Here is a 26,653-nt window from a genome sequence, read left to right as displayed (position 1 = left end):
GGGCGATCCGAACATGTGTGTCCACAAGTTTGGACATGTTCTCATGGCAACAGTCAAAGGCATTAGTTGAAAACCAATGAAGTTTGAGCAAGTCATCACACCCACTGCAGGAGACCACACAGTTATGTAGCAAAGAGTATGGGTACAGGAAGGGTGGAGATGATGCCATGACATGATCAATCTGCCACACTGGAGATGAAAGGAATAGTTCAAATATTTCAGAGCATCCCAAATCTTATATTTACCTGCCTCCTCCCTAATAATGTTGCCTACAGGCCTAGAGTATTGTGTTTCTTTGCCCTTGACTGAATCTGTTTTGTAGGGATATCCCAGTTGTCTCCTGCTCAATCAGGAGCTTTATTATGGAATGGCTGTCTTTACAGAAAAAAGCAGAAGGAAGAATCCATTAATAATATCGACAGCTTATTGACAATGTTTTCTAAAGTCTAAGAAAGGGACTTCTGTTTCTACTCTGGGATGTAGTTAGCAAGAAGCAACATTAAAGGCTTAGCAGAAGGAAAGGTGTACCCATTTCTAGGCATGAAAACTATTTATCTTGGTCTCTACTATCCTATATGAGATATCCACTTTTAACGTAAATTATAAGACATGTAAAAAGGCAAGAAACACCAGACTCCCAACAAACAAGGCAGTCATCAGAATCTGATGTAGATGTGAAACAGGTGTTGAAATTATGTAACAGGAAGTTTAAAAGAACTACAATATGGTGAAAGCTCTAGTGGACAATCTGAACAGCATGCACACTCCTATGAGTAGCAATTTTAGCAGAGAAGTGGAAACTATAAGAACCAAATGGAAATGCTAGAAATAAAAAACACAGAGATGAGGAATGCCTCTGATGGGCTCCTCAGTAGAAAGATTCTTTCCTTGACACAGCCAAGGAAGGAATCAATGAACCTGAAGATAGGGCAGTAGAAATTACCCAAACTGAAACATGAAGTAAAAAAGAAGTCAAAGCAAAAACAAAAGCTGAGCACCCCAAAGTTGTGAGATAGTAGCTAATGCTCTCATACAGGTAATTGGAACCCCTGAAGAGAGAGAGAGAATGGTGGGGCATAAGGAATATATATATATTTTTGATGGCCAAGAATTTCTCCCCCAATTAATTACAGATGCCAAACCACAAGTCCAGGAAGTTCAGAGAACACTGATTAGGATAAATACTGAAAAAGAGCACTTCATTAGCATAATTCACCAGGTTAATAGACTGAAGAATAAAATGCAGAAAAAGCACCTGGCAAAATTCAAACTCCATTCATGATCAGAACTTTTGGCAAACTAAGAATTGAAAAGAACTTCCTGGACCTCATATAAAATACCTGTACTTAGAATTGTACTTAATGATAATAGACTGAGTGCTTTTCACCAAAGATCAGGAACAAGGATGTTGCCTCTCTCAACTTTGTACCTAAATCTATCCTAGTGTGATAAGGTAAGGAACAGGTTAAAGGTACACAGATTGGAAAGGAAGAAATAAAACTACTCTAGTTTTTAGATATGTTTGTCTACTCAGAAAGTGCAAAAAGGTTGCACAAACCCTCCTAGGACTAAAAACTGAGTTCAGCAGGGTCTGAACAAGGTCAATATACAAAGGTCGATTGTATTTTTATACAGTAGCAATGAACAATTAGAATAATTCAGTTCAGTTCAGTTGCTCAGTTGTGTCTGACACTTTGCAACCCCATGAATCGCAGCACGCCAGGCCTCCCTGTCCAACACCAACTCCCGGAGTTTACCCAAACCCATGTCCATCGAGTTGGTGATGCCATCCAACCATCTCATCCTCTGTCGTCCCCTTCTCCTCCTGCCCCCAATCCTACCCAGCATTAGGGTCTTTTCCAATGAGTCAGGTCTTCGCATGAGGTGGCCAAAGTATTGGAGTTTCAGCTTCAACATCAGTCCTTCCAATGAACACCCAGGACTGATCTCCTTTAGGATGGACTGGTTGGATCTTCTTGCAGTCCAAGGGACTCTCAAGAGTCTTCTCCAACACTACCGTTCAAAAGCATCAATTCTTCGGCGCTCAGCTTTCTTCACCATCCAACTCTCATATCCATACATGACCACTGGAAAAACCATAGCCTTGACTAGATGGACCTTTGTTGGCAAAATAATGTCTCTGCTTTTAGATATGCTATCTAGGTTGGTCATAACCTTCCTTCCAAGGAGTAAGCGTCTTTTAATTTCATGGCTGCAATCACCATCAGCAGTGATTTTGGAGACCAAAAAAATAAAGTCTGACACTGTTTCCACTGTTTCCCCGTCTATTTCCCATGAAGTGATGGGACCAGATGCCATGATCTTAGTTTGCTGAACGTTGAGCTTTAAGCCAAGTTTTTCACTCCTCTTTCACTTTCATCAAGAGGCGCTTTAGTTCTTCACTTTCTGCCATAAGGGTGGTGTCATCTGCATATCTGAGGTTATTGATATTTCTCCCAGCAATCTTGATTCCAGCTTGTGTTTCTTCCAGCCCAGCATTTCTCATGATGTACTCTGCACATAAGTTAAATAAGCAGGGTGACAATATACAGCCTTGACGTACTCCTTTTCCTATTTGGAACCAGTCTGTTGTTCCATGTCCAGTTCTAACTGTTGCTTCCTGACCTGCATACAGGTTCCTCAAGAGACAGGTCAGATGGTCTGGTATTCCCATCTCCTTCAGAATTTTCCACAGTTTATTGTGATCCACACAGTCAAAGGCTTTGGCTTAGTCAATAAAGCAGAAATAGATGTTTTTCTGGAACTCTCTTGCTTTTTCAATGATCCAGCAGATGTTGGCAATTTGATCTCTGGTTCCTCTGCCTTTTCTAAAACCAGCTTGAACATCTGGAAGTTCACAGTTCACGTATTGCTGAAGCCTGGCTTCGAGAATTTTGAGCATTACTTTACTAGCATGTGAGATGAGTGCAATTGTGCGGTAGTTTGAGCATTCTTTGGCATTGCCTTTCTTTGGGATTGGAATGAAAACTGACCTTTTCCAGTCCTGTGGCCACTGCTGAGTTTTCCAGATTTGTTGGTATATCGAGTGCAGCGCTTTCACAGCATCATCTTTGAGGATTTGAAATAGCTCCACTGGAATTCCATCACCTCCACTAGCTTTGTTCATAGTGATGCTTTCTAAGGCCCACTTGACTTCACATTCGAGGATGTCTGGCTCTAGGTGAGTGATCACACCATCATGATTATCTGGGTCGTGAAGATCTTTTTTGTATAGTTCTTCTGTGTATTCTTGCCACCTCTTCTTAATATCTTCTGCTTCTGTTAGGTCCATACCATTTCTGTCCTTTATTGAGCCCATCTTTGCCTGCAATGTTCCCTTGGTATCTCTAAGTTTCTTGAAGAGATCTCTAGTCTTTCCCATTCTGTTGTTTTCCTCTATTTCTTTGCATTGATCGCTGAGGAAGTCTTTCTTATCTCTCCTTGCTATTCTTTGGAACTCTGCATTCAGATGGGAGTATTTTTCCTTTTCTCCTTTGCTTTTCGCTTCTCTTCTTTTCCCAGCTATTTGTAAGGCCTCCTCAGACAGCCATTTTGCCTTTTTGCATTTCTTTTCCGTGGGGATGGTCTTGATCCCTGTCTCCTGTACAGTGTCACAAACCTCTGTCCATAGTTCATCAGGCACTCTGTCTATCAGATCTAGTCCCTTAAATCTATTTGTCACTTCCACTGTATAATCATAAGGGATTTGATTTAGGTCATACCTGAATGGTCTAGTGGTTTTCCCTACTTTCTTCAATTTCAGTCTGAATTTGGCAATAAGGAGTTCATGATCTGAGCCACAGTCTGCTCCCAGTCTTGTTTTTGCTGACTGTATAGAGCTTCTCCATCTTTAGCTGCAAAGAATATAATCAATCTAATTTTGGTGTTGACCATCTGGTGATGTCCATGTGTAGAGTCTTCTCTTGTGTTGTTGGAAGAGGGTGTTTGCTATGACCAGTGCGTTCTCTTGGCAAAACGCTATTAGCCTTTGCCCTGTTTCATTCTGTACTCCAAGGCCAAATTTGCCTGTTACGCCAGGTGTTTCCTGACTTCCTACTTTTGCATTCCAGCCCCCTATAATGAAGAGGACATCTTTTTGGGGTGTTAGTTCTAAAAGGTCTTGTAGGTCTTCATAGAACCGTTCAAGTTCAGCTTCTTTGGCATTACCGGTCGGGGCTTAGACTTGGATTACCGTGATATTGAATGGTTTGCCTTGGAAACGAACAGAGATCATTCTGTCGTTTTTGAGATTGCATCCAAGTACTGCATTTTGGACTCTTTTGTTGACCATGATGGCTTCTCCATTTCTTCTAAGGGACTCCTGCCCACAGTAGTAGATATAATGGTCATCTGAGTTAAATTCACCCATTCCAGTCCATCTTAATTCGCTGATTCCTAGAATGTTGACGTTCACTTTTGCCATCTCCTGTTTGACCACTTCCAATTTGCCTTGATTCATGGACCTAACATTCCAGGTTCCTATGCAATATTGCTCTTTACAGCATCGGACTTTGCTTCTATCACCAGTCACATCCACAGCTGGGTATTGTTTTTGCTTTAGCTCCATCCCATCATTCTTTCTGGAGTTATTTCTCCACTGATTTCCAGTAGCATATTGGGCACCTACCGACCTGGGGAGTTCATCTTTCAGTGTCCTATCTTTTTGCCTTTTCATACTGTTCATGGGGTTCTCAAGGCAAGAATACAGAAGTGGTTTGCCATGCCCTTCTCCAGTGGACCACATTCTGTCAGACCTCTCCATCATGACCCATCTGTCTTGGGTGGCCCCACATGGCATGGCTTAGTTTCATTGAGATAGACAAGGCTGTGGTCCGTGTGATCAGATTAGCTAGTTTTCTGTGATTATAGTTTCAGTGTGTCTGCCCTCTGATGCCCTCTCGCAACACCTACCTTCTTACTTGGGTTTCTCATAATTAGACTTTTTAAATTGGAAACTGAAAGTATCATTTATAGTACATTAGAAATGTATTATATAAAAATGAAATTGTATTATGAGAATGAAATTCTTAGGTATAAATCTAATAAAGTATGTGCAGAATCTGTAGGTTGAAAACCACAAGACATTGATAAATAAGCTTAAATAAATGGAGAGATAGAAGGCTCAATATTGTTAAGGTATCATTTTTTTTGCAGTTTGATCTATAGATTCAATATAATCCAAATTAAAATCCTAGCTAGCTCTTTTTGTAGAGCTCTAGAAAGTGATTCTGAAATTTATTTTAAGATGCAAAGAAAGTATAAGCAAAAGAATTATGAAAAAGAATCATACTATCAATAACTAGTTTTAAGACTTACTGTAAAACAGTATGGTATTAGGGAAGGACAGACACATAGGTCATTGGAACAGAATAGAGAGGCTAAAAATAGACCTAACGAGAAGAGTCAACTAAATTTTTTTTCACAATGGTGCAAAAGCAGTTCAACAAAGAATAGGTAGTCTTTTCAACGAATAGTGCTGGAACGATTGAATATGCAAGAAAATGAACCTCCATATATATCTCACAGTGAATTCAGAGATTAACTCAAAATAGATCATAGGCTGAAGTATAAAATGAAACACTATAAAATTCCTGGGGGAAAATCTGTGTAACTTTGAATTTGGCATGGAGTTTCAGATATAGTACCAAAAGCGTGATCCGTAAAAGAAAAAATGTTAAATTGGACTTCATAAAAATTCAGATCTTTTGCCCTGCAAGAGACAGCATTAAGAGAATAAAAAGACAAGCCACACACTAGGCAAAATATTTGCAAATCATGTATCTGATAATGGTCTTGTATCCAGAATAAAGAACTCTCAAAACTCAACAATAAGTAAACAACCAACAAATTTAAAAATGGGCAAAATATCTGAACAGATTGTTCACCAGAGAAGATATATAGATGGCATCTAAACATATGATAAAATGTTCAACATCATTATTTAGGAAATGCTACTTAAAGCTACAATGAAATAGCACTCTACACCTGTTATTAGACTGCCTAAAATTAAAAAAAAAAATTAAGTTACAAGAGCTGTGAGAATGTGGAACTACTGGAATTCTCATTCGTTGCTGATGGGAATGCAGAAATGATACAGCCACCTTGAAACAGTTTGACAGTTTCTTGTAAAACTGAATATACATTGAGCATGTGACCTGTCTGTCTCTCTCCTAGATACTTAACCAAATAGATTTTTTAAAAATCATCTTTATACAAAAGTCAGTTTGTGAATGTTTACAGCAGTTTTTCGTAAATACCCTAAACTAGAAACATCTCATAACGGGTAAATATGTAAACTAACTGTGGTAATACCCATACAATGGAATATGTGCATGCATGCTAAGTTGCTTCAGTCATGTCGAACTCTGTGCAACGCTATAGACTGTAGCCTACCAGGCTCCAGTGTCCATGGGACTCTCCAGGCAAGAATACTAGAGTGGGTTGCCATACCTGCCTCCATGGAATCTTCCCCACCCAGGAACTGAACCCATGTCTCTTACATCTCCTGCAATGGCAGGCAAGTTCTGTACCACTAGCACCACCTGGGAAGCCCATACAATGGAATACTACTTAGCAATGGAAAAGAATACACTATTGACACATGCAGTGACTTAGATGAATCCTAGAAGTGTTATGCTGAGCCAGATAAAAAAGTATACATATCATTTAATTCCATGTGTATGACAGTTTCTTCAAAATGCAAAATTATAGGAATGGAAAACAGATCAGTTATTTCCATTGATTGGAGTGGGGGAAGAGTTAACTAGAAAGGGACAGCACAAGGGAATTTGGGGGATGATGGAACTGTTCCATATGGTACTCTGTTGGTGGATATACAACTCTACTTATTTGTCAATACCCGAAGAATTGTACACAGAAGTTATTTTTACTGCATGTGGATTTTAAATCAACCAGGAACTAAGGATGCATGCAGACTGTGACAACAGATCTAGCTGTATTACAAGTGAATGACATACCTACACTGTAGGAGGTGGGCGAAAACATGTCAATGGAGATTGTAAGAGTAAAGACAAAAAGAACTGTACATAAGCCTTGTATTCTAGTTGAGTTTTTTTTTCCTTGTAGGTATTATAGGCTAGCAATTCTGAAGCTGCTTTACATGTGTATATATATGTATGTATATATACACTTGGAGAAGGCAATGGCACCCCACTCCAGTACTCTTGCCTGGAAAATCCCATGGACGGAGGAGCCTGGTAGGCTACAGTCCATGGGGTCGCTAAGAGTCGGACACGACTGAGCGACTTCACTTTCACTTTTCCCTTTCATGCACTGGAGAAGGAAATGGCAACCCACTCCAGTATTCTTGCCTGGAGAATCCTAGGGACGGCGGAGCCTGGTGAGCTGCCATCTATGGGGTCGCACAGAGTCGGACACGACTGAAGCGACTTAGCATAGCATAGCATAGCATATATACACTTAACACATATAGTAAGGTTGAACAAATAATGAGCTCAGTTTTTAATTGTCAGAGATTGAGTCATAGGGGAAATGGTGGAACTAACCCTGTGGATATTGGATTGGAGTCAAAGCTATCAGTATGAATGTATGCTGGTAAGTATACATGTATACACAGATTGATAGAGGACTAAGGATGGCTATATGTGTATGCGTAGGTTAGTAGACTTCATATATTTCCTTGCTCTGTCCACTGAGAGGACCTAGAAGGAGTGACATCCCAGTAACCATGAACAACCTACTATCCAGATTTTAGTATCTAAATACCACCCTCCAATAAAAGGGACCAGGGCATAACAATAGTATTGGATTATAGCCCAGAGAATATATATCCACAAGCCCATACTGATCTGAATAAATAAATGGGGGAGAAGGAACAACTCTTCTGGACAGAATTCCAAGTAATAAATGTGGAAGGAATAAGGAAAATAACAAATCACCATTAGAACATCACAGTAGTAATTGCTCCAGAGAAGATGCACCAAAGAATGTTAAAGTTAACAGACAAACAGGAAAAAAAAATATTTAGCTCAAAATGTCTCCCCAGATATTTACTGATTATAAAGGGAAAAATAGTAACTTCATAATGGAGAGATCTGACAGACCCCACCTTAACTAAATCATCATCAGTGATAAGGTATTGTTGCTTTGTACCTCCTGGTGTGATGCACTAAGAATGGCCCATCACCTCTGTGGTTGTCAACCTCAAGATCCATAAGTAAATCTCATTATGAGGAAACAGGACAAATCCACTACAAATACCTGACAAATACCGGACCAGGACTTTTCGAAAGTAACGAGGTCATAAAAGACGAGGCAAGACCAAGGAGTTATCACAGGTTGGAGGAGTACAAGAAGACAGAATGGGTCAATGCAGCATGAATCCTGGACCAAAGTAAGAATCAGTGAAACAACTACAGATATTTGAGTACCATCAGCAGTTTAGCTGATAGTACCATCCCAGTGTTAATTTCTTAGTTCCCATAATTGTAAGTCTAAGAGTACTCACAAACATATAAAACAAACTTAAGGTTACCAAAGGGGGCAGGGAGGGACAAATTAGTATGGAATTAGCAGATATAAACTATTGCATATAAAATAGATAAGTAACAAGGATTTACTGTATAAGCAGTAAATCCCTGTGTGTAAGCACAGGGAATGATACCCAACGTCTTGTAATAACTTATAATGGAATATAAACTGCAAGAAAAACCCCGCCTGAATCACTAATGCTGTACACCCAAAACTGGCACAACATTGTGAATCAACTGTACTTCTATAAAATAAACAAAAGTACTTCAAAATAAAAAGGCCTTTTTTTTGTGCAACACATTCAAAGGAAAATAGTAAGTGTTCTGTGTTGAGTGGTTGAAAGTGACTGGTTTAGATGAAGGAACATCCAGAGCAGAATGGGTCTGTGTGTGTTAATAAGCCACACTTTCATTTTAGAGCTGGTCAGTGAGCAGTCACCAGGCTTCCCAGGTGGCGCTAGAGGTGAAGAACCCACCTGCCAATGCAGGAGATGCCAGAGAGACATGGGTCCAAGGACTTGCCATGGTGGCTCAGACGGTAGAGAATCTGCCTGCAATGTGGGAGACCTGGGTTCAACCACTGGGCTGGGTAGATGCCTTGGAGAGGGGAATGGCACCCCACTCCAGTATTCTTCCCTGGAAAATCCCATGGACAGAGGAGCCTGGTGGGCTACAGTCCATCAGGTCGCACAGAGTCAGACATGACTGAATCAGCTTAGCATGGCACGGCAGTGAGAGGTCAGGGGACTCGGCCAAGGACATGATGCTGGCCGCTATCTGGACAGGACTAGGACCTGGCTCCTCTTGTGCCACTTTTTCCATCCCCTTCCCTGTCTCTTCTCAGGGGATGATTTTCCTGAAACTGTTTTGATATTACAGTTTCTGCTTTGCATGTTTTCTATGAAGTAGATTTCATAGTCCTGGTTAGACATCTTGTTGAGTCATATATCACCTGTGTTCCCTATTGTGGGTGTCTGTTTGAATCATGTCTGCCCTCCAGGTGATGGCTTATATATCTGTCTTACTCTTTTCACCAGAAACTGGAGACAAGCAAAAGGCCTCCATCTGGAACCTCCACTACCTCCAAAAGCACCTCCCCCACCCTCACGCCTTCTCCTTCTCCCAAAGGGCACGCGGCCGAGTCCTCCGTGTCCTCTTCCTCATCCCACCGGCAGTCCAAGAGCAGCGGGGGCTCCAGCAGTGGCACCATCACTGATGAGGGTGAGTCCCCCTGAAAGGTCCTGAAACCCCACCCTTCCCTCTTCACCATGGTAACCTAGCAGGTGCCCTTCATTGCAATAGCTATCCTGGGTCAGGTGTTTTTGAGTTTTTTCAGTCAAAAACGTCTTTCCCTTCCCTGATTGTACCTTGCATTTTTGTCTTCTCTGAGCTTATGTACCTAAAAGGTATACAGTAGTTTCTGAATGTAGGTTGGTTTTGTTTATATACACAGATGTACACCTGTACACTGCTTTTCCGCCACCCATTATGTACCTTTCCCTGAACCTTGTACAAATCAGAATTCTGTCAGTTGCAAGGGATGAAATCTCCATTCAAACTGATTTAAGCAGAAACAAAACCAAAACACTGATCATCTGTGGGCTCATATAATGGAAGTATCTAGGGTGTGCTTCAAGCATGTCTAAATCCACATGCCTTGGAATGTTTCACTCCATCTTTCAGGTTGGCTCTCTTCAAGTGGTGTCAGGGATACCCTCTGCAGCTTCATGCTTCTTCTTCCTACTAACCTAGACACCCTAGTAGAAAGTGTGTCACTTTTCTTAGCAGGTCTGACGAAACCCCACGGATAAAGATCATTGTCCTGTCATGGCTATATTTATAATGACTTGGGTTGTTTGCCCATCCTTGACTATCTCTGTGTCCCCAAGGGCAGAGTGTGTCTGCCTTTGGAGCCAGGGTCGGTTAGGGTCAGATTGTGTGGATTGGGAGCAGGAGAGAAGTAGCTCCTTAAAGGAAAATGGAAGTGGATGGAGGGCAAGTAAAAGCAGGAGGTGTAACTGGGGGAACATTGGAACCTGCGTGAGTGGGGGTGATGAGGAAAGGGAGAGGGATCAGACAGCAGGGAGGGGGTTGGAGGCACTGTAGTGAGGTCCCAGACATGAAGACGTAAATGATAAAGGAGAGAAGAAGCTCATCCTTTTAAAAACTTCCCTCTGGAGGCTCCTGGGAGCAGGGGTGGGAGAGGAGGGAGCAGAGCTTTGATGAGATCTAGGGACCAGGCAGGTGCAATCAGAGTATGAATCAGACAGGCGAGGAGATTCTCACTGTGTGTGTGGTTTGCAGGCGTCTCACTGCAGCTGCTTGGAGGGAGTGCAGAGCAGGTTCTGCCCAGCAAGTGATAAGTTGAAATCAATTGCACAAGCTATGGTCTGTACTGCATTGATAAATGTACACTACCACTGGCATCCTCTTTATTTGGGACTGCTTTTATTGTTTTGTGCTATCTAGCGCAATCATTTATAAACGCTTCAGAGGTTGGCTAGCAACCCCATTCCTCCCTGTGTTTTCTTTATATATATACATATAATGATCTTTTTTTTCCCACACCACATGGCTTGTGGGATCTTAATTCCCGAAACAAGGATTAAACCCGGGTCCTCTGCAGTGAGAGCATGGAGTCCTAACCACTAGACCACCAGAGAATTTCTGTGTGGCATCTTAAGTTCCCCACCCATGAATTCCATGCCTCAGAAGCTCTCAGGAATTTAAACTCCTAGTGGTTCAGTTTGGGATTTGTGCCCCACATTTTCCCCAAAAAGAGTTGAGGCAGTGGATATCTGATTGCCCTGTCTCTGCCCACTCTTCTCCCCTCTCATTCATTATTGGAAAAAACGTTTGCAGAGCCTCATTGGGATAAAAAACAGAGGAGGAATTGAGAGCAAATTTTTTTAAGGTTACTTTCTCTAGCTTAGAAAGCCTACTTTTGCTTCCTGGGGTTTCTGGGTCCCCAGGCAGCAAGACCCTTGTTCTGCAGGCATTAGATTATCACAGACCAGAGCCTGAAGTCCATCACTAAAGAGCCATTCTTGATACTTTTGTGGAAAACCTGTAGCCTCAGTGAAGGGCCACGTGCAAGCCTTTGCCCAGCTCATGCTCCCACCTGTGTCCCTCTGTTCGCTCTTCCTGAAGGAAATGGTGAGGTGATGACAATGTCGTGTAAGCTTCACATTCATTCCATGAAGGTTACTGGGGCAGCGCTGGGAGCCGTAACCTGTGCTGGTGTCCTGATCACTCGTCGGGCTGGGGATTCAGATACATTCTGCATAACAACATTAAATGATTACAGCGCAAGGTGGGATTAAACCTGTGTTACCAGCAAGGCATGGAGCATCATGGTGGGCTTCACTGAAGAGTGGCACTCGGGCCAGGTTGCAGGGACTGAGCTCTGCGTGCAGTTGGGCCAGAGCCGATTGTTAAATTTATAGGAAACATATGAGCTGGCAATTAAACACAGCTGTTAAAAGTCAAGTTACAACAACAACAGAAATATGTATTGAAAAACAGACGTCAAGTCAAATTACATGAATTTATAGTTAAGCTGATTATGCTACATGTTAAGGTATGTGGCATTTAAATCAAAATATATTATTTACTATCTTTTACTGCATTCTAATATCTGTGCTCTTGACGTTCTTATGTCTCTTTTCTCTTCATGGTGGGAATACTGCATATTGATGTTACTTCTGTGCGTCTTTCCCAGTTCCATTTCCAGGAACATGACATTAGCAGGTTGAAATCAGCCATGATGGTGTATTTACACCATGGAAATCAGCAAATACCCACCAGGACTTGATTTAATGTTCAATTTATTGATCATCTGGATATCATCTAGACAATGTTAATTATGCAGGTTAAACTTTAAAGTGTCATGTCTATAGCTGTTCTAGCACTGAAAATTGAGAAAACAGTCTAAATAGTTTTTCAGGATTTGAAAACCTTTATCTGATTGAGCAAAGTTGCTCACATGAAGTTCTAACATTTGTCTTTGTTTCATTTCATCTCATGTTTTCACCTAAACAGAAGCATCAGCTAGCCTTCATGTAGGAACTATACTCATTGGCTCTGGCTACAAGAATGACGCAAAAATCAGTGAAGGCATTCAGTGAAATGCCTGATACCCAATGAAGGCATTGGCTATATGGAGTTTATAACATAGAGAATCATGTAATTTATTATCTTATATAAATTGTGCACGTACATCCTTACATCAGTAAAATCTGCTGTAGAGTTTTGTATCTACATACATGCGTACATTCCCCCTCCCAGAAAGCCAGCACACAAATGTGAAGAGAGACTCATGGAGGGAACAGCATTATAGGCATCCTGAATCTATAATGGATTATGTGTGGGCTGGGGCTAATTTCATCTCATAACACCATAGCTCATTAGCAGCTCTTCTGTGAAGCTTCTCTGGTCCCTTTGGCTGGTCAGCTGTCCTCTCTGTCCCCTTAGTCATGCCCTTCACCATGTGCTCATCACCTGTGGGAGAGGTGGCAGAGTGGTGTGTGGCAGAGGCCTGGTAGCTACACCACTGGGTTTGAATCCCCACTGTGCTATGGGTTAGTGGTGTGATCTCACCTGAGATATGGTACCCAGCTTTCTGTGCCTTCCTCATCTGTAATGGGAGCAGTAATAGGGTCTGCCTTGTGGGGTTGTTAAGAGCAAATGGGTATCCGGTACAGGGTTCCTGATGGTGAGCACGGTGCATCATCTGTCACCCTCTTCAGTATATCTTTCCAGTCATGTTGAGTTCCTTTACCACAGGGACCTGTCTCTACTTGCATTCCCAGCATGTAGCAGGCACAGTAGCCATTGCTGGATGATGAATGAGTGGACCTCTGACCACCTAACCCCCAGTCCACTCTTCTGTAAGCTGCACCCACTACCCTAGGACCTTTGCACTTGCTGTTCTCTCTGCCTGGATGCTGCCAGTGCTCTTCGCCTTGGTGTCTGCACAGCTCTCTCCTTCATTTGCTGCTAAAATGTCACCTCCTGAGAGGCCTTCCCTGACCACCGTCTATAAAACAACATTCTCACATCCCCTGTCAACCTCCCCAACCCTGCTCTGTTTTTCCTTACTGACCTGTCAGCTTGCTTGTGGTCTGTTTTGGTCCCTATTGAGTCCCCAGTGCCTAGTCTGGTAAACCCCTTTTGAATGTGTGAATGGATGTTTCTCTAAGCCCCCCAGATGCTGGTCTTGTCTCCTTCCCTGTCTCCCTCCCTGCTCTGATAACTTGATCCCCCAGATCTTCTGTTTTCCCCGGGTCTGTGTCCATCTGGCTCTCCTGTTCCACTCAGACCCGCCTTTTCTTCAGGAAGACCACAGTCTCCAAATGCTTAAACCAGACCTTGACTCTGAAGCCCACCTGCCTATTCTCTCCAGGTCTTTCTCTGTCTAGCTGAGGGGTGCTAGTCTTAGTGTTTATTCCAAATGTAGCTAACAGCAGTCGAGAAATCATAATTTAAAATTGTTCTTGGATAGAGCACGAGGTTTTAGGCCCAGAAGCTAGAACTCTAAGAACCTGGTGGTTGCAGCCATTGGAGAGTCAGCCTAGCCGTGAAGCTCCCCATCTTCTGTCTTCACAGCCCGATCTGGGGTTTGGGGAGTGCCGGGAGCCTGCCCTGAGGGAGGAGTATGACCAGCACGTGGCTCGAGACCCACCTGCAGCTATACCCCAGGAGTGCAGTGTAGATCTGCTTTCTGTGTCAGGGCTTCTTGTAGAATTTCATTTGAAATAAGATTACCACGACTTCATGAAAGTTTGACGATCACTCTTGAGGCAATTTTACTAAATTCTAAAATATCTTATTTTACATTCTTTCCCTCTTGAAGATGAACTGACTGGAATCCTTAAGAAATTATCACTTGAGAAATATCAGCCCATTTTTGAGGAGCAAGAGGTAAGAATATTCTTTTTGAGTGTCCATTTAAATCTTAGCATAAAACAGTTGTCTAAATATGTAGGTTGTCATTCTTTAAGCCTGGATTGATCTTTTTCATTGAGATGGCTAAAGAAATAGAATTCGTGTTCAGCACATTTGGTTCATTCATAACAGTGAAATCCTGGGGACCTTATGGCCTGTTTTGTTGTAATAAAATTTTGTAATTTTGAGTTCTGCTCTCTGTAGTAAAGTTTGTGTCTGTTCTGTTCTCCTTTAGTTGAAGGGGATTGCCTAGCCAGTTTTTAGGTTTAAAGTAGATTAAAAGCAAACTCTAATCAATCTGTGTTAAGTATATGGGCATAAAGAGTCTATTAATCTAAGAGAGTTCCTATTTGCTCACACTCATAATCCTAAAAGCACTCGCAATCACATTTTTAAAAATTACTGTTCTGCAGTTTGGCAGTTTCTCAAAATGTTGAAGAGAATTACCATATGACCCAGTAATCCCACTCCTAGGTAGGTATATACCCACAATAATTGAAAGCATACATTCAAACAATGTTCATAGCAGCACTATTCATACTAGCCAAAAGGCAGAAATAGCCCAAATGCCCATCGATTGATGAATAAATAAATAAAATTTGTTATCACTCTACCTTGGAATGTAGCTTGGCCATTAAAAAGAAAGAAGTACTGATACACTCTACAAAACAGATGAGCCTTGAAGACACTGTGCTAAGTGAAAGAAGTTAGTCACAAAAGGCCACATATGGTATGACTCCATTTATATGCAATGTCCAGAATAGGCAAATCTGTAGAGACAGAAAGTAGATTAGTGGTTGCCAGGGAATGTGGGGAGGAGAGAATGGGAGTGATTGCTAATGAGTATGGGTTTTCTTTTTTGGGGTGATGAAAATGCTCTAAAATTAAGTGTGGTGACGATTGCGCAACTCTGTACTAAAAAAATCATTGAGTTGTACACTTTAAATGGGTGAATTGTATGGTAAGTGAATTACATCTCAATAAGATGTTAAAATTTTTACTGTCAGCGAAATAAAACTCCTCAGTGGGCCCATTAGCTACCAGGGTACAGTCACTGGCTTAGAACATTCTAGTGCCCAGTTTAGTACACGACAACAGTCACAGTTAATGTAGCATGAGACTCCCTCTTTGTCTCTAGCAAGCTCGAGACCCAGTTAAGGAGTTTGTGTTTCGGTTCAAGAAGAAGTCAGGGGTGCCACGACTTTCTTCCTTTTTTTGCTCTTCTGCCCTATCCAGTCTGTCCTTCCTGCCTTCTCGATGCCTTAAACTTCAGTGGCAGTTTTTCTTGTTGTCAAAAAAATCTTTCCTGTTTGCAGATGGCTGCCTGCTTTGATTTCATGTCTTCCACACTTTCTGAGGAGCTGGCCACGGGGACCCACACTCAGGCTGGGCGTGGGGTCCCTGCCTCAGGTCTGGGGTGGTGGGGGGACGGGAATGTCCAGTAGGGTCAGGAGGCAGGTGTCTTCCATCAAAACCACATCACCTGTTCCTTCAGCTTGTCAGTGTCGTGTGATCTGTAAAGCCCCAGAGAGCTGCAGGGAGCTTATTGTTATCAGAGGGGCCCTCTCGGCATCTCAGAGAGAGCATGGAGTTGGGTATGGGAGCCAGACCCTTCCCCACTGACTCAAACTTGGTTCAAGATTTTTTTTTTCAATCCAGGAAAGTAAAATGAAAATTGAAAGAAAGGGAAGAAATTTCTCCTGGAGCTGAGGCCCTGGCAGGGATGCCAGAAATGCTAGAATTTCTCCGGTAAAAACCAGGGATCAAACAGCTTTGAGATGCTTGGTTCTCCACAGTCTTTCTTGCCTTTATTGCTTCTGCTTGTTTGTTTTCTCACTCTGTCTTTCCACAGTCTGCATCTCTCTTGTCCTTGGGGGCTAAACACGGTGAGTACCACCATATACTCATATTTTCTGTGCAGTATCCTATACTGTTCAAAGTGCAGCAACATTGCAATGAACTTTCTATTGGCAGGACTTGGCTTTCTACCACTCTGGTCACCCAGATTACTGTCTCAGAGACTTCCCTTGCTTGTCTTGTTTTCAGAGTCTTTCCAGAATGCACTTCTAAAAATTCCAGGGTGAGAACTGAGGAGAGTTTATTCTTAATGATATTTTCAAATAAACATTCAGCATAAAGCTGGTAATTGAAAGTAGTAAATCATCATTAATTCACTACTAATAAGCACTAATAGCTCATAATCATGATAGTCCGGTTGTGGTTGGTAAAAAAAGAGGTGTGGCACCGAGCAGATGGTAGCAAATCTCCCTCTCTCTCCCCAGGTGGATATGGAAGCATTCCTCACACTCACCGACGGCGACTTGAAGGAGCTGGGTATTAAGACAGATGGATCCAGGCAGCAGATTTTGGCAGCAATTTCTGAACTGAATGCAGGCAAGGTATTGTTCCCAATCCTTTTTTTTTTCTGTTTCAAATAGCTGAGAGCTTCACTAGGATCCTTGGCCCTGGTGTTCCAGGGACCTTCATGGTCTGATTTTTGTCTCCCCCACATACCTGGTGGAGGCTGGCCCTGCTCACACACTTCTCATGGCCAGTGGGTCACTACCTTCCAGTATGTCTGTTCCTTTTCCAGGCCTCTCTTCTCATAAGATGGTTTCTCTTTAGATCCAACTTAAATATTCCCTCCAATCATCTCAACCCACAGGGCTGGGTTTTGCCCTCTGGAGCACAGTGGAAGTTGATGAAGACAGGCCCCCAAGTCAGGCTGACCCAGCTCCTCCACTTACAGTGACCCTGGGCAAGTTGCACCCCTCTCTGAGCCTAGCTTTCTGGTCTAGAGGGTAGGGGTGATGGGCTGACTGCCAGAACTGAGATGCTCAGCAGAGCACCTGGCACACAGAGATCTGCCAGTCACTGTTGTTATTGTTGGCATCTTGCACTTTTGTCATCAGCTTTAAAGCTAAAGATTAGCAATGCCCCCACCCACCCACCCAAGGCACATATGCAAAAAGCAAACAAAACACAGAAACGAGGCACCAGTCACTCTGCAACTGTATAATTGCTCTTGGGCTATTCACATTCCTTTGCCTTCTGCCTTTTCTTCTACTGTGGGCTGGATTTTATTGTCTCTTATTCCGTAGCAGCTTACTGAAAAATCCGAACAAAGGTTTTGGCCAAACCAATATACTTGCTTAGATGATGCTTCTTCACACTTTGCCTTACAGCTCCTCACTCATTGGGCAATAATGGATGTACCATTATAAATAGTACCAGAATGGACTTCTCTGCCTTTATGCTTTTTCTTCTGTTGTCTTGTTCCTCAGGCCGTGTTCCACAACATGAGGTTATGTCAGAGATTGTGACTGTTTTATGGTTCTGTCTATATGTTGCCGGGTAGGCACAGAAATATTGATTGGACCGGTAGTGACAATGGCAAGTGAATATCCATGTAGCATTTTGTCATTCACAGATCACTCCACGTACATTTCCTTAGTTAATTTGGGCGGCTGGTACCCTCACACCTCCCTTGTTCAGCCCAGGAGCAGAGTTGGGGATGGGGAGGGCGGGTCTATATGGAGGCAGCTCCTCCAGCCAACCCTGCCGCCCTTCCCCAACCCGCTCCTAGCTCACTCAGGTTGGGGGCTGGTTTTATTGCCATTGTTGTCATTGCTGTTTTGCTTGTCTGTAGCCTGTGGGGTGGGTTTCCCTGCTAGCTCAGTGGTAAAGAATCTGCCTGCCAATGCAGGAGACGCAGATTCAGTCCTCGGGTCAGGAAGATTCCCCTGGAGAAAGAAATGGGAACCCACACCAGTATTCTTGCCTGGGAAATCCCATGGACAGAGCAGCCTGGCTGGCTCCAGTCCATGAGGTCACAAAAGAGTCAGACACAACTTAGAGACTAACCAACAACATCAAGACTGTGAAGTGGGCCTTCCAAATGTTGTGGTTGGCATTGCTACCCATGTATGTGAGCCTGAGCATTTTCCTGCAGGTCTTTGCTGTGTGTTCTTTTTGCTCTGTAAGTAGAGTCTCTTCCTTGATTCTGCTCACCTGTTCAGGACACTCACTGCCTCACTTTACAGAGAGGGAAGCAGAAGCTCTGAGAGGAACTGTGAGCCCTGACTCCCAGACCAGCACCATTTCTGCTCTTCCCTTAGACATGAAGGGCAGGAGGTGGGCAGGTCTTGGCTGCTAGGAAGGGTTCATCCAGGGAACAGAAACCTTAGGGTGGCTTACTGTGGGTGGATCACCCGAAGCCAGCACTAAAGTCTTTGGACCATTGATTTATGCGTGAAAAAATTGTCCTTTGACTCTGCCATGTCCCAGGTACTGGGTGAGTGCTGAGCACCGAGAATCACTCTGAGCACCGAGAATCACTCTGAGCACATCACATCTAGTCATTCATGTCACCCTCACGGAAGGCCTCTGAGGTTGGTTCCAGTTTACAGATGTGGGAACTGAGGCACAGAGAGGTCAGGGAACTTGCCCATAATCACCCAGTCAGTTAGTGGCAGAGCCAGGATTAGAACCCATTGTCTGTGTCCTGACCTGTGTGCTGTCCTGCCTTGGTGTAATCCACAAGCACAAGAGAGGAAAACTGCTATAAGAGCTCCCGGTGAGAGGGTGGGGCCTGGTAAGGCAAGGGCCTGGAAGACATCCCTGGAGAAGGGCAGGAGGGCCGCCATCTGAAGGAAGATAAGAACCACCTGGCAAAGGGGTAGAAGAAGGGTATAGGCAGAGGGAAGCACATGTTCACAGGAGCTGCACTGACATGTGTGGTGTATTTAAAGAACTAAAGGGGACTTCCCTGGTGGTCCAGTGGTAAGACTCCAGGCTTTCACTACAGAAGGCAGGGGTTCAATCCCTAGTCAGGGAACTAAGATCCCACATGCTGTGCAGTGTGGCCAAAAGTTTTTAAAAATTAATTAACGAAAAGAACTAAAGAAGTGGCTGAATCATGGAGAGCAAGGAGCCTGGTGTGAGAGGAGGCCAGAGGAGACAGATTAGGGCTAGGGCTCCCAGCATGGTCGAGGGTAACCCAGTCAAGTACACAGAGGCTTGTGTGAGAGAGGACAAGGTGAGTGATGGTGAGGAGGCTCTAGCTCAGGAGTTAGGACCCTTCCTTCTTCAGGCCTGCAAGGGCCAGACGTGTGAGCTGAGGAGAGGATGGAGGTGAGGAAAGCCAAGCCTAGACCAGTCAAAAAGGAAGGACAAAAGAGGTTCTAGATGGAGGGCCAGTAAGGACCTTAGAGGGCATGGGAAGACTGGAGCTGAGTGTCATTGGAGCAGGGTCTGAGTCTTGGTAGATGATAACTGCCAGCATTTCTGGAACCTCCCCTCTGCCTTCTGTGGCCATGGCCTCGTTGGTCCAGAATCACAAAAAGAATACACACTGGGTTGGTTTGCAAATCTTAGGCAACTTGATAGTCATCGTCAGAGTGGATGATATGACGTCTTGAGCCCCACTCCAAAGGAGGATATTTTTCTTAAAGTCTGTGAAGACTAGGAAACTTTTTTTTTAGTTTTCTCTCAAATCCATTGGCCTCCCCCTTCTCCTTGTTTAGTAAACAGGGCCCCATCAAGAGAAGCAGAGTAACAGCTGTTGGTGATTGTCATCGTTCAGGCTGCAAAACAAAGTACCTTAGATGGGGTGGCTTATAAATTGAAGTTTAATTCTCATAGTATGGAGACTGGGAGTCCAAGATCAGAGTGCCAGAGTGGTTGAGTTTGGTGAGGCTTTTCTTCCAAGTTGCACGTTGCCATCTTCTCATGTCCTCATGTGGCCCAAAATAGAAGCAAAATCTCTCTTTATCTCTTCTCATAGGGATGGCATCACAGGAGCCCCACCCTTATGACCTCACCTAATCCTAATCACCTCCCAAAGGCCCCACCTCCTAACACCACCATCACTTGAGGGGTTAGGGTTTCAACACAGGACACAAACATTTAACCCATAACAGTGATCTTCCTTGGAACCCTCAGCTGACCACCTCCCAGCTGAAAGATCCCAGGTGCTTCCAACATGCCAGGACATCCATGTCCTCCCCACAGGCAGTGTCCACACTGCAAAGTCAAGCGATCCCCCATGGAGATCGGTGCAAGGGGAAGGGGCTGATCTGAATTGATCGCTGGATAATAGCCCTATTATTGGAGGGTCAGCAGTGCCAGACAGCATCCTGTGGAAATGAGGACCGTGTGTATCAACTGTATCTGAGAACAAAGATGTGATTGGGAGAAGCTGAATGTCACAAAAGCAAGTGTATCTTCCCTACTCTAGGTCACCATGGCAAGTCTGTGCTTAGAAAGAGCAAAGTATTTCTCAGGCTGAGTGTGGCTTCTAAGAGCTCTTTGGATGCCTGGGGCCGCTTCTCTTCTGGGCTGTACCCACCTGACTCCGACTCCTGTCTCTTTGATTGCTCCAGGGCGTGAGCTTCTCCTAATGTTCATCCTTTTACTTCTGAAACCCAACCTTGGCCAAGAGAGTACCCACTGTGGTTCAAAGGCTCTGTATGTATCTGAGAACTCAGGACACGTGGGAGAGGATAAGCCCAGCTCTCCTTGCCCCTCACCCCTATGTCTTTCTAGCTGTAGTCCACAGCACACTGGGGGTTTGTGGAATCAATTTTTTAGTAGTTCATGAGCAGCATTTTAACAAAGGAAATAGAATAGAGTAGAAAATATCAACTTTCTCTGCAGGTAAGAAGACTAAAGCTTGTTTCGGTTGCATCAATTTACATGGGTTGTGATGTAAAATGTATTTCTTACATAGTCAAAAAAGTTTGAATATTTTAGCCGAAAAAATTTTGTTTTAATGAATATTCACCCAAAACCTGGCTCAGCCATACGAATATTAGCAAAGCAGTGTGGCCCCTCAGCCTGCAAGCCATTTGACTTCCTGATGAACCCACCTCAGTATTCGAGTTATGAATAAGCAGAGTCTGCTTATTAGTTTGTTAGTTTCAAACAAGTGGTATATTGGAGAAGGTTAACCAGAAATGATAGCCTGAGTTTCACCTTTAGTTGGTCCTAAGACATTGCTTCTTTCCATTCCCATTTTTTTGTGGTTATCAAAGCTGTGTATATTCGTTGTACTAAATTTATGCAGTACCAGAAAGGGGAAAAGAACTTACAAAGGAATCACAGTCTAGCCACCCAGAGGCCAACGCTGTTGGTATTTGGGAAGATCACTATGCAGTGTTTTGTGCTGAGTATTTTTCTTTATGTGGCTGAGATAAATTTAAATCTATAACTTTATATTCTACTTACTGCGTTTAATGTTAAATATATGCAGTTACCCATGTCATTAAGAACTCTTTTTTAATATAATAAAATAAATCTGCTAGGATGTACTAAAAATATTTTCCTTTAATCCCTACTTGTTGGATACATAGATATCCAAACTTTCTATAAATAGTGCTGCAGTGGGCAACTTCATGTATGAGCCTTTCTAATTATCTCCTCAGAACAGATATCTAAAAAAACAAAAGTGAAATTATGGAGTCAAATAGTCTAAATCAAGGTATATAGTACTTTATCCTGAAATACCTTTCAGAAAGAGCTGGTAAACATCTGCACCAGCTGTGGATATAAGTTCCGGGGGCACCCTTGCCAGCACTGGGTACTATCCATTTGCTTTTTACTTTTTATTAATTTGATAGGCCAAGAAGTATGCCTTGTGTTAATTTGCATTTCTTTAACTACTAGATAGACTGAACATTTTTTTTTTCTACTTTTAATGGCCATTTGCTTTTTTTCTTTTGAGAATTATCTGGATGGTCCTTTGAAGTCTGGGGTTTTTAAAGGGCAATTATCATTATCGTCTTCAATCAGCTGTGGATGCAGGGGGTGATTATGGTTTTCATCATCTACGACTCACTCCTGAGGTTAGGAGCGCGCTGGAACCCTGTCTCACCCTGACTTCATTTCTCAAGCAATTAAGGCTAAGGTGGTCTAATAATGACACGGTTGTCATCCCCTCTATTTATTTTTTAGCCCTCTGCAGTTTGCACACCCGTATCACCCCCATTCATTATCTCAGGTTGAGCCACTTCACAGCACCAGCATGCAATGCCTTCCCCCTATTACAGATGTAGAAACTCAGCAGCGTGGGGTCACGCCTGGGACAGAGTGAGTGGTGGAGTAGGGATTCGGGGTCCTCTGACCCCACCTCTGATGTTCTGACCTTTGCCCCATAGCCTTTAGGTGTGTGTTGATGGAATCCTGAAGGCACTTTTCCAGGTGCTGGGATGGGTTGTGTGAAGGGAGACTCTTCCTGTCCTTCCGGGTGTCCAGGAGCCTCATCAGCAGTAGAGGTCCCTGCTTGGGGATCTGGAAAGGGCAGTCCATGAAATGAAAGAAGAGGAAGGTTAAAGTCTAGTCATGTTTGGTAGAGGTTTTTTTTCCCCCTACTCTTGGCAGGGAATAGTTTTCCAGAGATTATTCACTTTTAATTTGCTTTATTTTTAAAAAATTTATTGAAGGATACTTGCTCTACAATATTGTGCTGGTTTCTGCCATACATCATCATGAATCAGCCACAGGCATACATATGTCCCCTCCCTCTTGAACCTCCCTCCCATCTCCCACCCCATCCCACCCCTCTAGGTTGTCACAGAACACTGGGTTGAGCTCCCTGTGTCACACAGCAAACTCCCACTGGCTGTCTATTTTACTTTAGATTTTGACCACATTTATTTGTTGGTTTAAAAATATATTTTTAATTTACACTGCTGCCCTCTGAGGTCAGGACATGCTAGCCTCCTGCTACCCACCCACAGCCCAATGTCAGCAGCACCCTTTGAGTTACAATTATCAACCTCATTTTATAGAAATTAAGTCACAGAGAGATGAAGTTCCTAGCTCAAGGTAACCCAGCTTGTAAATGGGAGGGGTTGGGATTTGAACCCAGGCTGTTTGATTCCAGTCTCTGTTATTAATCTCTGTGTATCACTGCCTCTCAGTTATGTATTCAGTGAGGATGTTCTTTGGACTTAAAGAAATGTCCACATCCCCCCTCTTTTCCCATCTTAAAATGTGTGTGTAAAGGGTGGCAACTAGGAGGGGAGTCTGCAAGGATGGGGTGAGAAGTGAATCACTATGGAGATGGATCTGTCATCCTTTGGACAAGGGGGAGTCAAGGCAGTTCAGACTCTGAGTCTGTATCAGCAATTTCGGCTCCTGGAAAATTCCCTGGAAATATGGCTGGAAATATGCACAGAGCAGGGCAGGGTAGGAGATGTCTGTTCTGGGCCAAATGACCCAGGATAAGTCATGCCTGCTCTCTGGGTTCTGCTGCCCATCCTCCTCTGGGAGATTGGACCTCTGCATCTTGGGGGGCCCTCCAGCCCTGGCATGCTGTGTTTGTGGATGCTGACTCAGAATGTTTTTATTAAACCTAGTGCTCTTTCAATTAGGTAATTTGTTTTCCCCAAGACACCCATGGGTTTTTCAAGTATGAGTTAAATGTTAACAGCACTGTGTCAACTGAATTAATGGTTAAAAGATTTAACAAGACTTTCTGTGTCTGTTTTCAATTTCCTCCACAGGGACGCGAGAGGCAGATTTTGCAGGAAACCATTCACAATTTCCACTCTTCCTTCGAGAGTAGCGCCAGCAACACCAGGGCCCCTGGAAACAATCCCTGTACGTGACCCTCCTCCTTGTGGTCAGCAGCGTGAGATTTCTGAATCTCAGTATCCTCTTCACATGGCCGATGCTCCCGCCATCATCAGACCTTCCCCATTCCCTGAAACACACTATGCCTTGTCACACCACTGTGCCTTAGTCCCACTGCCTGAAACACCCATTTTCCCCTCCCTGCTGTAGTAGTTGGTGATGCTTGTTGCGTAACAAAACTCCGACACGGTGGACTTATTCTCCCATGAAGTCCAGTCTGGCTGCTTCTGCTTGGCAGAAGCACATGGTGATTCAGGGACCCCGCTCTTTTAATCTGTGGCTCTGCCATTCCTGGGGCCTTCCGAGGCTTTGTTTCTGGCTGGCAGAGGGGAAAGGGATGGTGAAGAAGGCATAGCCATTTCTTAGCTGTCTTGCTCTTAACTGCTTACATTCCATTGGTTCCTCCATCTTATGTCCCATCGGCCACTCATAGTCACGTGGCCCCACCTGGATGCAGAGGAGACTGGGAAGTGTAGTCATTGTTCAGGTAGTGGCCTCACATACAGAACTCTGTACTTAGTTGGGGGAACACATATTTTGGGGCAAGATTAGCCAGTTTTCCGAATCTTCCCTTAGACCTTCTAACTTATCCCTAATGGTCCCTAATGTCGCCTATAAAATGAAGCCTTTCTCAGCTCCCTTACACAGAACTCACTCCTCCAGCCACTGGGGCCCCTTACTGTTCTGTGTTCTGCTTTAGCACGTCTCTGCACCTGCTGCAGACAACACACAACAGCTGTTCAGGATGTGTATGTTGAATGCATTTTTCTTTCTTGCAGAGGCAGCCTTTTATATAGGAAAAAGGGGGAGGCCCAAGGTGTCACCTTGAGGAATCTCTTTTCCTTCCTGACCTTCAGTCTCCTTGTCTGTGGTCAGGCAAGACAATGCTCTGATATTCCACGCTGCTCACCCCATAACACTGTAGGGCTTTTCCACTTTGAGTGGGAGCAGAAGACTCATATATATTACATTGTAGAAGGACTTAGGTGCTCACATTTTCTAGGCGAATTTGGAATTTTTCCTCAGGCCACATTCCTCAGGAGGGAATCAGCTCGTGTAGTTTTCTACTGTGTCATATTCTGGGAAAGGGACTTTGGCTTTTAGGTCCAACAGGTTTCTGAAGTGTTTTCAAGCATGTAATTCATTCGACCAACACTTGCTGCATTTCTGCCATGTGCTGGGGGTGCAGAGATGAATCAGATCCAGTCCCCACCCTTGAGGACCCGGACAGCAAGAGAAGATATGAATGGATGGTCCTGTCCTGAGGGGGAGCACGGACAAGTGGAGAGAGCGTGTGCTCTGCACTCAGGCTCAGGGTTCTGGTCCAGCTCTGCGGCTGGCCAGAGCTATGTGGCCAGGGTCAGGTAACTTGGCTTCTCTGTTGGTGCTTAGAGCCAGTGTGCATCAAGTACCTGATCTGTGGGACATGCACAGTGGTTGGGAGCCTTTGCAGAGTTGTCACCTCTACTGTGATCTCCGCTTGGCTGCATACTGGTCTCTTAGGACGTACAGCTCCTCATCTCCCCCTCTCCTGGCCATGAGCGCCCCTTTCCCCTCTGCTGGCTGCTAGAGGCAGTCATGACCATGCTTCCCGGAGTCTCATCGTGTTCTCCCTCCTGTCCGTCGATCCAGCAGGTGCTGTTCCTCCTTCATCCTCTCATCCTCCCACCTGTAGAAGCCAACTTCCCACATGACTGGAGAAAGAAGTTTTGTTTTAGACATCACTGACAGATGCCTTTATAAATGTTCCTCGCATCCCAACCTTCTCTGAAGAGACACAGTCATTGAGCACATATTTTGTGCGGCCGCTGGACTCCAGTGTCATCTGTCCTCACCACCAGCCTGGGGGCTGGCATGGATTAACCTCATCCTGCATGCTGGGGACACAGACACGGAGGAGTGGAGCTGTAGGCCAGTTCCCCAGCTGGGAAGGAGCGGAGCTGGCTGAGACCTGGGTCTAGTGGGCTTCTGAGCCCATGCTTTTGCCGACTCTTATAGACTCCTGGGGCTAGAGGCACCAGGGATTCTCATGGTTTTAATGTATTCATATCTTCAGAGCCTATCAGTATGTGTAGGATTGTTTGTCCCTAAAATACACATGGACTCCTGAGTTAGGTGCTGTGAGGTTTTGTGTCCATTCTTTGCTGTTCTCCTGCCCTTTATCACTCCTGTATTTGTACAGCTTTCACTTGGGTAAGTTTGATTGAATCTGTGACATGCAGGAGCTGTGCTGGGGGTCAGCTTTCCACAAATGCACACCTCTAAGATCTCATCTAGTGACCCCAGACAGATAGTCTGCTTATTCTCATTTGGCAGATGGGAAAACAGGCTCACAGCAGTTGCTTCCTTTGTCTTTTTCACTAGACTCAGTGGTTCTGAGTCTTTTTCTCCCAGGAAGTTTGTGGGCTGGTTGGTGAGAGATCCTTGGCACCCTTCTGGACCATGGTCATCCACTTCTTGGTGGCCCTATGAGGTGATCCATCAGCATTTCTCAAAGTATGTTCCTTGAAACCCTACTTCCATAGAATGTTAACAGGTTTTTTTAATAAAAAATAAAGGGA

At 43.9% G+C, this 26,653-nt stretch overlaps 1 protein-coding gene across 3 annotated transcripts in view; it reads left to right on the top strand.

Annotated features, from left to right (window-relative positions):
- ANKS6 (ankyrin repeat and sterile alpha motif domain containing 6) overlaps window positions 1-26,204 on the top strand; it is a 54,023-nt gene extending 27,819 nt beyond the window's left edge. Inside the window, exons 12-16 of one of the 3 annotated variants that reach the window (XM_081511962.1) lie at window positions 9,548-9,731; window positions 14,365-14,432; window positions 16,739-16,855; window positions 23,963-24,059; window positions 25,728-26,204. In XM_081511962.1, coding sequence (XP_081368088.1) covers window positions 9,548-9,731; window positions 14,365-14,432; window positions 16,739-16,855; window positions 23,963-24,059; window positions 25,728-25,786 — 525 coding nt within the window. In that variant the 3' untranslated portion in view covers window positions 25,787-26,204. Of the gene's footprint in view, window positions 1-9,547; window positions 9,732-14,364; window positions 14,433-16,738; window positions 16,856-23,962; window positions 24,234-25,724 lie in introns of those variants that run through there. The other 2 variants (XM_081511951.1, XR_014060073.1) reach the window with 2 other exon arrangements.
- The last annotated feature ends 449 nt before the right edge of the window (window positions 26,205-26,653 follow it).

Source organism: Giraffa tippelskirchi, chromosome 1 (genome assembly GCF_054371585.1).
Source record: "Giraffa tippelskirchi isolate mGirTip1 chromosome 1, T2T-mGirTip1v1.2.pri, whole genome shotgun sequence".
NCBI lineage: Eukaryota > Metazoa > Chordata > Mammalia > Artiodactyla > Giraffidae > Giraffa > Giraffa tippelskirchi.
This window is presented reverse-complemented; position numbering and strand designations above follow the sequence as displayed.